This window comes from Neopelma chrysocephalum, unplaced genomic scaffold (genome assembly GCF_003984885.1).
Source record: "Neopelma chrysocephalum unplaced genomic scaffold, ASM398488v2 Primary Assembly neopelma1_75, whole genome shotgun sequence".
In the NCBI taxonomy this organism is placed as follows: Eukaryota; Metazoa; Chordata; class Aves; order Passeriformes; family Pipridae; genus Neopelma; species Neopelma chrysocephalum.
The window spans coordinates 9,072,869-9,087,541 of record NW_020897736.1 but is presented as its reverse complement, the minus strand read 5'-3'; the positions used below and the strand labels follow the sequence as shown (position 1 = coordinate 9,087,541).

Here is a 14,673-nt window from a genome sequence, read left to right as displayed (position 1 = left end):
CAGATCCATCAAAACCAATGTAATAGGCATAAAAACTGGTTTCTTATAGACAGATGGTGACTGGAGAGAAGACATTCCACCATCTTAACCCAGTTTTCCAGCTCAGGAAAGACATACAGTGCAACAGCAAATGCACTTACAAACAGATGGAATGACTGGTTTAGTTACTGGTGGGAAAGGACATATCAGAAATCAGATGAAAATGGTAACAAGTTACACCAGCTGCCTTTAGCAAGGCTCCTCATCCATATTCCAACTTTACTCGTCACAGAACAGCAACCAAGCCCACAGATGAATGAGAAACCAAACCGAGCAAACGACATCCTCATGGGCAAATACAAACCCAATATCCCCATCTTTCCATCTTCCACGAAATACAAGTTCAATTTACTTTAAGAAAAACCCTACTCCTCCTCCTCACATGCAAAACTCAAGAACGGGAAGTTACTAATTGTTAAGAACATCATTTTGAAACCAGTGCTGTCTGCAGAACTTACATGCAAAAAAGGTTTCAAAATGTCTTCATGATTTTGAGTGTCTGCACTCCAACATCAATTTATTCTTTTGCATATGTGTAAGTTTAACCTCATTTTAGTCTGAAAGCCAAATTCAACACTACCCTGTTCCCTGATAACCTTGGGCTGATTCTGACAAGTGATGCAGAAATTACCCACTGCCCAGCAAAAACCAGTGGGGCCATCTAGTGGTCTCTGCCTTGGCATCCCAGTTTCCCCAGTCTCATCTCAAAATGACCAGTTACAGTGAAGCAAAGAGCACGGGAACTAGTGCAACAAGCCCCAGTCTGACTTCCACATCTCCCCATGTGTCCTGTTTACTGTTGCTCTATAGACTTCCTTGTTTAAAATACAATGGAAAACTACAGCACATAGAAGTTGAATATGGGATCTGGTAATTCCCTTTGCACTGTGAAACGTGCGCAGCTCTAAGAGTATTCAACCCCAGGATCTTCACGTTCTCAAACTGAACATTCAAATTTACAGAAGTGCTTTGTTTCAAGCATTCAACTCATCCTGAGTCAAGACAGGTATTAAATATTTTGGAAGATTTTTTCCCCCACAATAAACTGAATGAACAGGTTTTGGGGTTGCTTTGGTTTTGGGCTTGGTTTTTTCTTCCCCCCCCCGTTCTCATTAACCTAATTGCAAATCTATTTCTGTGTTTGAAGATGAATTAAAATTTTGCATGATTTTTAATGTTAATGCCTTGACCAAGGTATCAGAGCATGGAAAAAACAAAAAACACCACAAAGCTGTCCATTATTGTCACAATCAAACACTCAGAAGTACTAACGTGAGTGCAGTGAAAACCTCATAAATAGGACAATTAAAATAATTTAAATATTTATATATTATTATATTTTTAATAAGCTTAACATAAGGAAATTTAATTACTGACATTAGCTTTCCTCACCTCTCAAAAAGGTAATTTAGTTACATATTAGTCACCCTTGAAAGGCTCTTTCCAGTTGGGTTGGCCTCTGCCTTAGACACTCATGAGATCTGCCAAAACCCATTTAAGGGCAAATTTCCCTACCAGGTTCAACTACATTGGTTGTACCAAAAACTTTGCAAGTAACCCCACAACTTTTATCTTAAACTCTTCTCTCAACCTTGTAAAATAATTAGCAGTAAACAGACCTGATAATGTATTATAATTAAGAACACGTTCTTATTCTCAAAGTTATTCATACATCAAAAAGATGCCACAGGAACAGCCAAAATATTAATAGCAACCTCTACGCTTTTGAAATCTACATTTCGCTTAAAAGATTTCACAGTGGTTGTTTACTTACGAATTAAGGCACATTTTACTAAGAAGTTTCAACGATGTTATAAAAACATCTTCCTCCACTAAGACACATGCAGTGATCCTAACTTGAGGTAGACACTGAAAAGCCCAATTTTTTTCTTAGATGTCACGAGTCTTTAATTCCTTCTGTAACATCAATTAGGCATCAGCCCATTTTTCAAGCTGCTGTTATCTACCAGTTCCTGGTTTGGTTTCCAAGCACAGTATTTTGGTCATGGTAAAATCAGGGACCTGGGCAGTCATGTCAGAATGACAAAGAGCACTGACACTCCCTGCCAAGGGAGAGAAATCATTCCCAACCTTGACTATAGGTTCAAGGCAACAATTTCGAAACAAAATTTACAAAGTTTTTCTCTTCAGTTTTTTTGTTGCAATTATCTGTTGCTCTATTAAAAGACCATAGCAATGAAAGACAATGCCTTATGGCCAAACCCATGGCTTCAGCCACTTGAGGTCTATTGAAACCTTCTGTTCCTCAAGTGTGAGAAATCCAACACATACAACACCCACGCATAAGACACCAATACATTTACCAAGTTTTCCAGAGTGAAATCTGAGGCTTCAACTTAAAAACTGAGGTGACCTCCCCTGGAAATAGAATTCACTCCAACAAAGGGAGCTGAATAGACAGAACAAGGTTGTGAACAAACCAAACCTCAAGGTCTACGTTTCCAAGTTCATTAAAGCAAAGTTTTATTTTCAAAGACACATCCCTGGTAACTTTTACACTGGAGGAAAGAGCAGACGTGTCCTTTATGGACAGCAAAGTCCATAATGAGTTACTGTTAGAGACTGCACAGAACATGAGTGCTCTGGACAGCCCTAATTCTGCTTTTACCACCATTAGATGTTCTGTAAGCACAGCAGTAAAAGCACAAGTCATGTAGGTTTGGGTATTTTTAGCTAAGGCTGTTTGCCAGGTTTCTCAGATTTAGAGAATAATTCCCGGTAAGATGTGACTTTATTCACAGATGCACTCTTTTTTGGGTGTTATTTTGAAATAATAAACTTTATTGCATTAAGCAAAGTATGTCAACTTCAATAAAGCTCTTGGTGTTTCCAGGTATTTTCCCTCTTCTCTTAAAAAAATTGAAAATAAACATCAGTGCTTCAACTAAACATTATCTGTGCTAACCAGAGAGGGCAATACTAGATCTTTTAAGATCCACACATTTGGATGCTTTTGCAATTGGTTTTTGAAGCAACTTCTTTTGTAGACAACTGTTTCCTTAAGTAAATTAAGGCTTTCACATTCACCCCCTTCCTTTAGGTAAGGATTATAAACCAGAAAAGGATGGAAGAATTACTCGGTATGTAACTGAAAGGCCAAAGTCCTACTCAAGAAACCAGATGTGACAACAGCTCATTTACAACCCAATGAGAAAACAAACAAAAATACACATAGAAAGATTTAGGAGTCATATGAAGATTAATATAAAAATGGAACATGAGTCACATGTTTTAGAGGTTCTAGCAGATGACTGGGGGCTAGAAAGGCGTCAGTGGATAGCATAGGAAGAGTTTTGAGGAATAGCTGGAAGGAGAAACATGGCAAGAAATATGCTGTTCTACACAGACCTGCAGCGGGAAAAACAGTTTAAGACTTCTGAAGGAACAAAGTAATAAAACTTACAGAGCCCAGTAGTAGAAGAGATTAAATACTTGCTAATAAGTATCAAAAGCAAGCTCAGGTACATGCATCAAAAACCGAACTCCTCCAATTCATGAATTCCACTTTTTTGCTTCAGGACTGAACTCAGTGATAAAACTGGTCCAAAATGCAATGGACCCAGAAGCAGCACAAGGCCACACTAACATGGCCTAGCAAGGTTTGCACTTTACCCCTGCATACTCCTCTCCCCTTCTACTAGAGCTCTACATCAGTCTCCACATCATGGGAGTGGATGAGGAGAAGGCACAGGACTTTGGAGCAGCTGCTGTTCAGCACCTGAGGCCACGTAGATGGCAGTGGCTGCTGGAGGGCTCTGCTAATACACACAGCCATAGGACAGCTAAAAATCACTGTCATCTATCCACTAAAATAAGAGGATTTGCATCTTGGAACATTTCCCCAAGCTGTGTGCAGCCTAAGGAAGGCCTTGCTCAATCAGGTATCACGTCAGACTGAAAGAACTGGCTCTAAGAAACTGCTTCTTTTAAAGAAATGCATATATTCCAAAGCACAGTGCTACAGGAATATAGCTTCCCACAAAAAAAGTTAATCCATGTACACAAAATGCAATGGATGCCCTAATTAAAAATGCAGAATCAAGGCGTTTTTGAATTTTAAGCAGCCAGAAAGACAAAAGGATCTGTGTCTTTCCACAGGCAACTCCCAAGAAAGTCAAAAAATGTGCCAGGGACAAAAAAAAGGTCAAGACCAAATTCCTTTTAGTTAAGGAAACTGGAAAAGATTCTGTTCCCATATTCATCCAGTATAGAACTGAATTAATTTTTCTACTCAAGCCTGCCAATTTTGTGTTTTGACTATATGAGCAATGATTTGAAGTCTATCAGCTAGCAGTTTAATTTAAAAAAAAACCAAAACAAAACAAACAGAAAACTGTACTGGCATTACATATCATTTTGTGCAAAGCCAGACCTTTGTGAATGAAAAACAGCAACAGAACAACTGTAGAACAGGAGACAGTTCCTGTCTGCTCAAAGACTCTCACTGATCCTGACAGAAGCGTAAGGACAAAAACAAGATGCATGTGAGGCAAGTTCTTCCTGCTGTACTTTCCACACCATTTGTTACCCAAATCGTGCAGTGCCTCTCTAGAGACTCATCTGTGCACCAACCCTTCTGAACCAGCAAACCTACGATAGAAAAGCTCTCAACGAAACATGGAGTCAAATCATAGGAGACCAAAGAACTCCAGCCAGATGTGAAGGCTGTTCTGCAGTGAGACAGGGGGAGAGCACTATCCAAGTATTGCCCATTCCTAGAGCCCGGCAGGAATGATCCCGGGGTCTTTTTGAAACACACAAAAAAAGTGAGCACACGGCCACGCACCAACCACCTTCAGAATGTATTCAATTAAAAGCTTCAGCCAGTTCAACATCAGAGCCTTGTCTGGTTGATTGGGTTTTTTTAAAAAGCTAAAAAGTAAATGTTATTAGGAATAACAACTTACCAGTCCTTCAACCAAGAGCAGCTATTTTGCTTACAGTGAGCAAATCAATTCCTCCACACATCTGTAGGGAAAATGGGATATTAAAACACTTGAATTAAAATTAAAAATAATAAAAAAATCCTAAGGACCAAGCATTAACCTATGAGTATTACACAAGTTCTATCCCCAAATGAAAAAAAAAACAACCAAGCATTACAGATCACAGCATATGCTACAAAAGACATTTTATAAAAAACTTTGAAGTATCACTAGGGAATGTGTTATCAAAGGACCTGTGCAAAACACCCAAGAAATTCAGGCCCAGTCCTGTACACAAATGCCTTGAGAAATTACCACAAAAAAACCCCTTTTTTTTCAGGCAGGCATCAAGTGGAAATGAACTTTAGCAAACTGACTTGCCCTTCACAAGATAAAATAAAATACCCTTTTTACTGAGAGGTGGTATCAGCTGGATGAAGGGCAAATAATGTAACACATTTATATGGAACCAATTATCTACTCTGTATCTCAAAATTATCCCTGTATGGGCAAGGTCCGAATGTGAAACCCTGACTTGGAAAATGCTTACTGGCAATCTACAACAACAAAACTTTAATCACAGACATCTTAAACAAAGGTTGTAAGATTAAACTAAGACCTAAAACTCTGAAACAACTCATGAACTTCCTTTTTACTGTAAATTTGTACCACGTGAAATTAGCCATAAAAGTTATCCTCCTGACATGTATGAGCAAACTGCTTCTCTTCTGATATCTCAGAATCTACTTATATTAAAACACAGCCTCAAATACATAAAAATTAATGACCCTATCCAGTGACAGCACACTGTGCAATCCTTTAAATTCTTCTCTTCCATTGGTATCTACTCAGATGCACAGAAAGAAAGCTGTGATGAACAAAATTGTCATTTCTTTGTTGATGTAATTTATTTGAAATTGTTATGGAAAAAGATCCCTTTTAAAAGGGGAAATGACAAAAAACTATATAAGTAAACTGGCATAAACATGTAGAATATACAAAGGAATGTTACATTTAAAGGTTTAAAACATATTTAAATGTGCTCCAGCAGCTGCTATTAAATGGAAGCACAGAACTTCTGCAAAGTGCCCATCCACCATTTTAGAAGAAACACAACATGGCTGCTGAACTCTGATCATCCAAGAGGCCTCCACCAGTCATTCAAACCATGAAAAATGAACCAGGTAAATACATTCATTTAGGCCCTTTAAATCTCCTTCTGCCCTATATGTAACATTTCCATCAAAAAAAGCCACTGAATAGCTACGATCTGATATATGAAGACAGGTACAGTTAAAGATTGCAAGATTTTCAATTTACAGCTCTCAACTGTCTTTAATAACTCACAGCACAGCTACACATTCATCACCTGCATTCAAGTTGGTTCCTGTTGTCTTTAGTTTAGAGGGAGCACACAGCTACAGCAGTTTCACAGAAACTTTAATGAGGATATTTAATATGGCCTTCTGTCACCACAGAGCAGCTTCTTCTAATGACAAAGACTCGACCCAGTTGTGTTCTGACCTCAGCACCATTTTGCAAAAGCAATCTAATATTCACCAGAATGGTACCGCTCAGCAGTAGTGACACTTCTCTACTTGCAAGCGAACAGGTGAACCAAACAATGAGTTTTGTAAAAACACCACCAAGATGTTGATAACACATTACATTTCATTCACACAAGTTATTTTTCCACTATTACAAACTATACCACTGTATTTTTGAGTTTTCCAATTTTAACATCCAAAAAACAATCAGTACCAAACTACAGAATTAATCACAAAACCTGGAGTTTATGCCCAGAGCCACAAACCATAGAGCTTGGAAATACAAGTCTTGGTTGAAAAAGAATTAACTTTTCAGGTTAACATCTATATTTCCTATATTTAATAAACATCAAAGTCTTTTAATCAGACTACTTGCAGTAACTGTTGTAGCCCATGTGATTAAAAAAATTCCACCTCTCTCTAAAAATAAATATGAAGTTACTTTTTTTAGGTAGTCTAATAGCTGTGGCTTATATTTATTTTAAAATTACAGATGCTGTAAGTACAGCACAGCCTCCGGCACACAGAACACACCCTGAATCAAAGGTCCATGGCTCCTTCACACCAAGACTGGCACTGCTGGCTCCAACCATCAGGACAGCGTATCTCCTTTTACATAAACAGTGAGGTCAGACACCCAAAAGCTATTACCTGATATCAGATTCTCTCTTGGGATTAATTAGTATTTTGGTAAAGATGACATATATCACCACACCAACGCTCTTCCATATAAGATGTCAAAGCTACAAAAAGCAATTCTATAAGAATACTTAACATGGCTTCCTATCCCCAGAGGAACAGCTTCCTCTACTGAAAAGGTTATTGGGACTCAACCAGAGAGGCTTTCCTGACCTCCTCAACCCCCATGAGCAGCTGCAGGGCAGCCATAAAGTTAAAACTTCCCTCAAGTCCCAGTAGTGTGCATCTGACCTACTGAGGTCTACCTAACGCAGAGATCAAGCTGCCATGTGCTAGATGAACATATATGGCTCTTCCAAGAAAAGGCAGCTCCAAAGAGCTCAGAAAAGTAACAAGGGACAGGTAAAACTGCCTTTATTTTAATACCTATTCAGCACAAACAGCATCAGGACAACATAGGAAAGGTGCAGACTGAAGATCTGATTAAGACTGAAGTGCTCAATTTCATATTTATCATGGAACATGCAGGTCAGCCAAGATCTGCTCCTGACACTGTGGGGTTTAATTTTAATATTTAATTTTGCTATTTTTTGAAGACCAGGTCAATTAAAAGTTGCACCTTTAGACATTTCAGGATATAACATTAGGAACACAAGTCTTGGGTCTGACAGGCTCAGTCTCCTCATTATCATCAGACTGGTCTTGCCTTTATTGTAATAGACTGTGCAATATCTGTGATTTGGACCCTCTAAACTGAAAACTCACATGGGATTTCAGATATGCTCCGTTGTTCTTAAGGTATGAGATCATTTCTAAACACAAACTCTTAGTTCTCACCGATCCCATCAGACAGTTACACAACAAAGTTCTAGAACATACTGACACATACATTTATGCACATTAGTTGTGTTTGCTGCAGGACATCCATGATGATGGACATGTCCATTGTCTGTAAATATTATTTGAATTCTGCCTTGCACATCAGCAGTGACTCACTGGAGATAAAGGTTTATTACAACCTGGAGAGATATTTTTATAAAGCTTTGCAAAATTGGCCCATGATTTTTTACATGAACGGACTGAAGGCTTCATCCAAGCCAAAGAAAACAGCTGCACTCAGTTAGGGGTTCACAACTGTATTCTTTAATTATCATGATCAATTATGTAATTTTAAAAAGCAAATTATCAAGAGTATTTTTGGGATTCCTGATACAGGTGTCTTACACTTTGAGGTCCTGAGCACGCACTGAGGTAGCTGAGCATGGGAAGCTGCGAAAAGGAACCAGTTCAGAGAGGCAAACAAGCTCTCCAGCTTTTAATTACACAGTGGTGAAAGCCTGACTCAAAGGAAACGTGTTACTCTGACTCTAAATGCAGAATTTTAAAGTGTAAAAACAAATAATAAACATTAGAAAGCTCATTTGTTTATACTGCAAGGAAGAGAGCAAGATAACTCGTAATGCTTTAGTGTCAAATTTACACCAAAAAGAGAATTTCTGAGTTTATTGTATAAACAATTTATTGGAAAGGAAAAGCTTATGAGTGTCCCTAGCTAATAAATGAATACCTTCAACTAAGGAAAAACATTTCTGAAGTGTGGTTAGACAATGTCCTTAGGAGATGGCAATTCTCAGAGCACAGCCTGGCTTTACTACGTGCCAACATGGTCACTGCAGGTTGTTAAAGTTGTATGTGAGTGACCATAAAAATCTTTGAAGGTGCGGGAGACACGAACATTGCTGCAGTCAGTACTTACTAACAGTTTTCAAATGCACTAAGCTTGAAAGAAAATAAATTCAACAAGGTAAAACACTGGAGCTTAAATGTTTAATGTTTATTTTGAAAAAAAATTATTTCCAGCATAGATTTTTTAAAAAAAAGACACAAACCAAACAAAAAGCCACAACACAGTATAACATACCTGGCACGAACAGTACAGAATTTTGTTCAGGGTCTTTTACCCAACCAGTCATCTGAATCTTTGGAAGAACAATATCCAGTGACAGCCTTCAAAAAAAAAAAAGAAAAAACAAAACCAAGTTTGTCTGAAAACAAGGTACACACAGATCTTACCTATAGTCCTGATGTTCTTGACTGACAAACTTTCTGCAAACATGTAGGGTGTCTTTCAATTAATAAAAGTGTTATCTACAGTATAATAACAATATTCTATCCTTGCCAAGGATTAGCCTTTGTGTTCCCAAAAACAAGAAACAGGCCCCAAAAATCTCCTCCACAAATACCTGAAGTCTTGTGGTACTGCTGTTACTGCTGTCAAATATGAGTTCTACAATATCCCCAACCGTTAATGCTACAAACTCATTAAGTACAAAATGCAATCAAAGTTTAATGCAGGTTCTCACTGGCAAAATGAGACATTTAATGAAATGGATTTATATGAAAATACTGTCCTCTTCCAAGGAAATACAAGGCATATCTATGTATATACACAAATTATAAAAATAACAATCCACTTAACAAATAGTCTTGGTAAACTAAAATTTATAAAGAAGTAGGAAATAAACATGACATTATTTGAAGACAGTCTACCTCTATCTGCAAAAAAAAAAAAAAGGCAGCTTTCTAAAAGTCCAGATACTTTACAAAATGTATCCCCTCCATGTAAAAAAATCAGATTTTTTTTTCTTCCCATCTGTACAGTAGCAAAAAGGCAAATTTCAAGACAAAAAAAATAACAAGGAAATGAACATACTACCACAAGTTATAGCTACTCTTACCTGAGAAAATAAGTCATGAACGATTCCTCTGAAGCCAGTCAGAAAATAAGATATTGTTCATGGCATTCTACCTGAAAAAAAAAATATGGAAATTTTCAGCATTTTGCTTTAGAAAAGCAGAACAAGTCACATGCCTGAAGTGTATTGATCTTTAGCTAATTATTAAGTCAAGAAAAACTTATGATAGCAGTAACTGTATCTTTAGAACTCAACTCTAAAAATAAAAGTACATTCTTGGCTGAAGAAAAACACACTGGAGATGAGAGTGACTGACATACAACACACATGATCTGTGTTTTTCATGAATAACTGCGATCTGCTCTTCTGTCTTCCATTACTTTAATTTTGAAAGACTTAGAGATCAAATGCAAATTTAAGATTTTTTTATTGAGTAACTTATCACCCAATACCCCTCACCCCTTGTACTTTTTTCACATTAAAGTCTTTAGAAGTAGGCTATGCAAAATTAAATAAAACCTTTAGTGATAGCAAAGTTATTTCAAAATGGCTTCTGTCATCAGCTTCTCTGAATTTTAAGACCTGACTTGCTTGATCTCCCCAAAAAACTCATCTTTTTTGCCCTTCAGAATACAGTTTTAAAGCCTTCAGCTTCTTTAACCTTTAATGAGATCTCAAACCATGGTCTTTAGCACAAGGAACACTATATTTGCACTACCTCTAGCCAACTTTTCTTGCCTTTTGTTAAGGCAAAAATGTTATTTTATTTTACAGCAGTTATATTTATCATCACCACTACTTCATATTTAAGAAGTCTGGAATCATTCGGTAAAGACACAGTTTTAAAAAATGTTCATTGCTAAATTAAAAGGTATCCAAATATAAATTCAAATTCCTACACCTTAAATGTAAAAAAGTAGAACTGTTCAACAAAACACATTACAAATTAGGAGGAATTTATTTTCTGAGACAATTACTTGCTATTTTATTTTCAGTTGTTAAAAGAAATCAGTCAAAGCTATTTAAAAAAAAATCCCCTAACATATTTAAGAAAAGAGAAATCCAGCAGACACCCACCTAAAGCTAGAACTTTCTTTAGGGCAAAGTGTGTATGCCAGAACCTGTTCTATACTGCAGAACTGTTGCTGGGGTTATAAAACCACCACAATCCAAATCTAAAATAAAGACACTGAACACTTTGCATAAAGGTGGAGAAGTCCAGCGGTTGCTAAAACCTGTATTTCTATTTCCAAAAAAGGGCAAACTTGTATTGTTGCATTGACGGATTCACATTTGCAGAGGAAGTACCGAAAAATGTAGATTTACCTCCAACTGCAATGTTTAAAACCTGCGCGGAGTTTTATAACCTTGCTCAAGTGTACACCATAGAAATCCAACAAATATGGCTATACATAAGCTCCAATTAAAACTAAAGTTCTTAATATTTACCTCTTGCTCTACCACAGCGACTTTTTACACATTCAGAATTACAATTTTGCCCTTAAATTGGTAATTGCTGAATGCGAGCCAATGCATAACAAACGTCAGGCATTCCATTTAAACTTGCATTTTTAGAAAGTCTTGCAATACTAAAAACTTCTAAATTTATTAAGCACCAAAAAGACGATAAAAAACGCTTCGTAAAGAGAAATGACTGTGAGGTCTCTGAAAAACGCATAAACTGAAAACAAAAAACAAACCTGACACCCAAGAAACGTTTTTAAAAGCTTTCCACGTAACACACAAACTCATCCGTTTCCTTATCGTGTAATTCATATTTAAGTAGCTACCTTTTCTTCTCGTAGCGTCGTCTAAATCACAACCGTAGTATTTTGCCAACTTTAAACTGTAGACTTGGCATGACCGAGCTTTGTTTTTTTCGAGCTTCTAAGTTTCTGCATTGCCGTTTTAATTGCAAAATCAAATTGCACGTAATTCTTAAGAGTTTTCTTTAAAGTTCTGCACCTGAACTGCTGTTTTTCAAGTGAAGACAATTCTTCTCTATTGTTTCAGCAAAGTACTAATCTGTCTCATCCGCAGCCTGTTTTTTTTCCTTACTGGTTTACAAAGAGTTAAAAGCCAACACCCCACCAAAAAAAAAAAAACACCACACCAAGTTTTATTTTTAAGAGAAAAGGACATGGCGTCTTTGTTCTCACAAACTACGAAAACATATCCCCATCCGAGCAGCGACGGCAACAAACGCTCTTTACACCGACACGGGGCTAAACATTTAAGTGATGATGTCGTACAGCCTTCACCTCTCCCCCCTCCCTCCTCTGCTGCATTGGAGTTCCAGGCTGGTTTGCAGATGCCCCCCTCGTCCGCCGCGCTGGGGGAGCCGCTCTGCAGCCCCCTCTGTGCCCGGTGCCGCACCGGGGACCCAAAAGCCGCCGCTGTCCCCTCGGTGCTGCATCGGGGCCGGGGCGTGCGGAGCCCCGCGGGTGCTGCAGGGTAGGGAGGGGAGCGCCGCAGCCGCCGAGGGGCACCGGGGCTCCCCTGGTCCCGCCGCTCCCCCTCAGCCCCGCGCGGGCAAGACACGGGTGGGGGTCCCCGAGAGTCCCCGCGGGTCCCCTCTGCGAGCGGCGGGGGGGCGAGGAGGGGGGCAGGGAGAGACAGCAACCCCTCCCCCTCCCAGCTCCAAGGACATTTTGTTTTTCCTCCCAAGGACAAAGGACAATGAGGAGCGCGGAGACTCCGGCACTTACCCGGCGAAGAGCAGCCCGCTGGCCGGCACCGGGGGCCCCAATGACGGGGCGCTACTCCCCTGCTCGCCCTGCCCGCGGCCAAGGGCGGCCCCGCGCCCGCCCGGCGAGGGAGCGGCGCGGGCAGCGCTCCACAGCCTCGGCGCCATTGCTGCCTGCCCGTCGCAGCTCCTCTCCGCAGCCCCGCTCGCCGCCCTCCGCAGCCCCGGAGCCCCCAGAGTGTCGGGCCCAATTTGGCCCTCGAGCGCGGCACCCGGGGCGCCGGCCGGGTGTCCCTGGAGCGAGCGGCGGGGAGCGCGCCCGGGAGCCGTGCGGGAGCCGCGGCTGCTCCCCGGCCATCTTGTGCCGTATGTGTGAGGGAGCCTCCGCCGTCTCCTCTCAACTCCTTCCTCCCCTCCCCCCGCACAACATGGCCGCCCGTTCGCTCCTCACTGCGGCGGGGAAGGGGCGGCCCCGCGCGAGCGCCCCGCCCCTCCCCGCGCGCCGCTCCGCTTCGCCCCGCCCCCGGCTGCGCGCGCGCGCCACGGCCGCGGCCTCCTATTGGCCCGTGTTTCCCGCCTCGGGCGCTCCTCATTGGGTGCCACCGCCTCCCCGCGCGCGGCCGCAGCCACCGCCCCTCAGGAGGAGGCGGGAGCAGGAGCCGCCGTCACCGCCGCCCCCTCCCAGTCCCACCTGGTCGGGCAGAGCCCACCTCCGCCCCCCCCAGCCCAGTCCTGACCCCGCACGGTCCGAGCGCCGCCTTCTCTGCCAGACCCTTCTCCAGACATCTCTTCATACCCTCGCCTGCCTGCACTGATACACAGAGGGGGTCACCCCCCCTGAGGTGGCTGCTGGCGCCCCGCATGTCGCGGCCCCGCTTGCTGCCATTCCACAAACAACATCTCTGTTCTCATCAGCCCTTGACATGGCCTGGCCCAGGGGCAGCTCACCCTCCAGGCTCACCACAGAGAGCGGGGCCACAAACCCCTCTACTCTGATCGGGGTACACATCCTGTGTTGTGCACCCTCAGCTCCTGAGGGACGGAGCCACAACAAGCCCACACCCGCCCCTCTGCCACATCAGTCCCAGCCCTCGTTACTGCTGCTCGGAAACAGCACAGACGCCCAAATAAAACTAGGTGTCCTGCTTTTTTTAGCCAACACCATAGAAACTGTCTGGCGTGCCAACCTCCCCAGGACACTGTCTCCTATTTTGACTACAGCCATGGAAACCACTTCAGATATCAGCAGGATGGAAGGGCATCCCCCCCATTCCTGGTCACTGCTATCAGTGCTGTCCCCAACCCCAGCTATGGTGTTCCTGTGCGAGAAGCACACCCAGCAAACATGACTAGAATTATTATTTACGTACTTCAGCAGTCACTTTAAATTATACACGTGCCTTTACCTTCTTTCATTTGCCCAATTTACTCCATTAAAACCAGAAATTTTCCCATTCTTCCTTTTTCATACTAACAATGTGAGTAATTATGGCAGAATTAAACCCACAATGCTTCAAGTGATTGTGGAAGGTCTCAGGAGCCAGTCTGGCTCTTGAAATCACACAGTCAGACTTTTAGCAGCTCTCTCCTGAGCTGGGTCCTGGAAAAGCCTCAAGGAGGTGGTCAGCTGAAAAGAATCAATCACTATGACTTTGAGCCGAAAGATGTATTTCCTTTCAAAATACAGAGAAAAGCTGACCTCGTGTATAGGATAGCAGGGGATATCTACTGCTTGTAGACAGTGGGATAAGGTGTTACCGTCTTCAAAGGCGAGATGGTGGAGGCCCACATAAAGGTACCACAGCATGGGAGCCTCCAGCCAAGGAATCGGTGGTGGAACAAAACAGCAGACGCAGCTTCTCACTGAAAAAGGGCAAAAGGTCTTTTTTTTTCCCCTCACAAGAAAAAGAATTGAAGTTTTGGTCTACAGAGAGCAGGAGGCCTGTTCTGCAACTTCATTGCTATTCAGATTCCTGCAAAAGCCAATCCTCTTGCTCTCAGTGGAAGTGCTCACATGTAACTGTATGTAAAGGTGCTTGCATGGACAGAATCCAGATGTCGTCCTCCTTGGAAAACCACCAACAGTGAAAACAAGGGGGAAGGCAGGAACTAGATAAAAG

General features: G+C 41.5%; 2 protein-coding genes across 11 annotated transcripts in view; one reads left to right on the top strand and one right to left on the bottom strand.

Annotated features, from left to right (window-relative positions):
- Positions 1 to 14,673, bottom strand: part of CHD2 (chromodomain helicase DNA binding protein 2) — a 91,719-nt gene that overhangs the window by 57,323 nt on the left and 19,723 nt on the right. For 4 of the 10 annotated variants that reach the window (XR_003534974.1, XM_027688225.1, XM_027688223.1 and 1 more), the window contains exons 1-4: positions 12,576 to 13,001; positions 9,910 to 9,980; positions 9,093 to 9,178; positions 4,968 to 5,028 (exon numbers count right to left, since the gene is read on the bottom strand). The gene's annotated coding sequence lies outside the window, so the exon portion shown is untranslated. Of the gene's footprint in view, positions 1 to 4,967; positions 5,029 to 9,092; positions 9,179 to 9,909; positions 9,981 to 11,657; positions 11,977 to 12,026; positions 12,377 to 12,575; positions 13,002 to 14,673 lie in introns of those variants that run through there. The other 6 variants (XM_027688230.1, XM_027688227.1, XM_027688229.1 and 3 more) reach the window with 3 other exon arrangements.
- Positions 14,328 to 14,673, top strand: part of FAM174B (family with sequence similarity 174 member B) — a 74,046-nt gene continuing 73,700 nt past the window's right edge. The window contains 1 exon segment of the mRNA XM_027688519.1: positions 14,328 to 14,348. Within this exon segment, the coding sequence (XP_027544320.1) occupies positions 14,328 to 14,348 (21 nt within the window).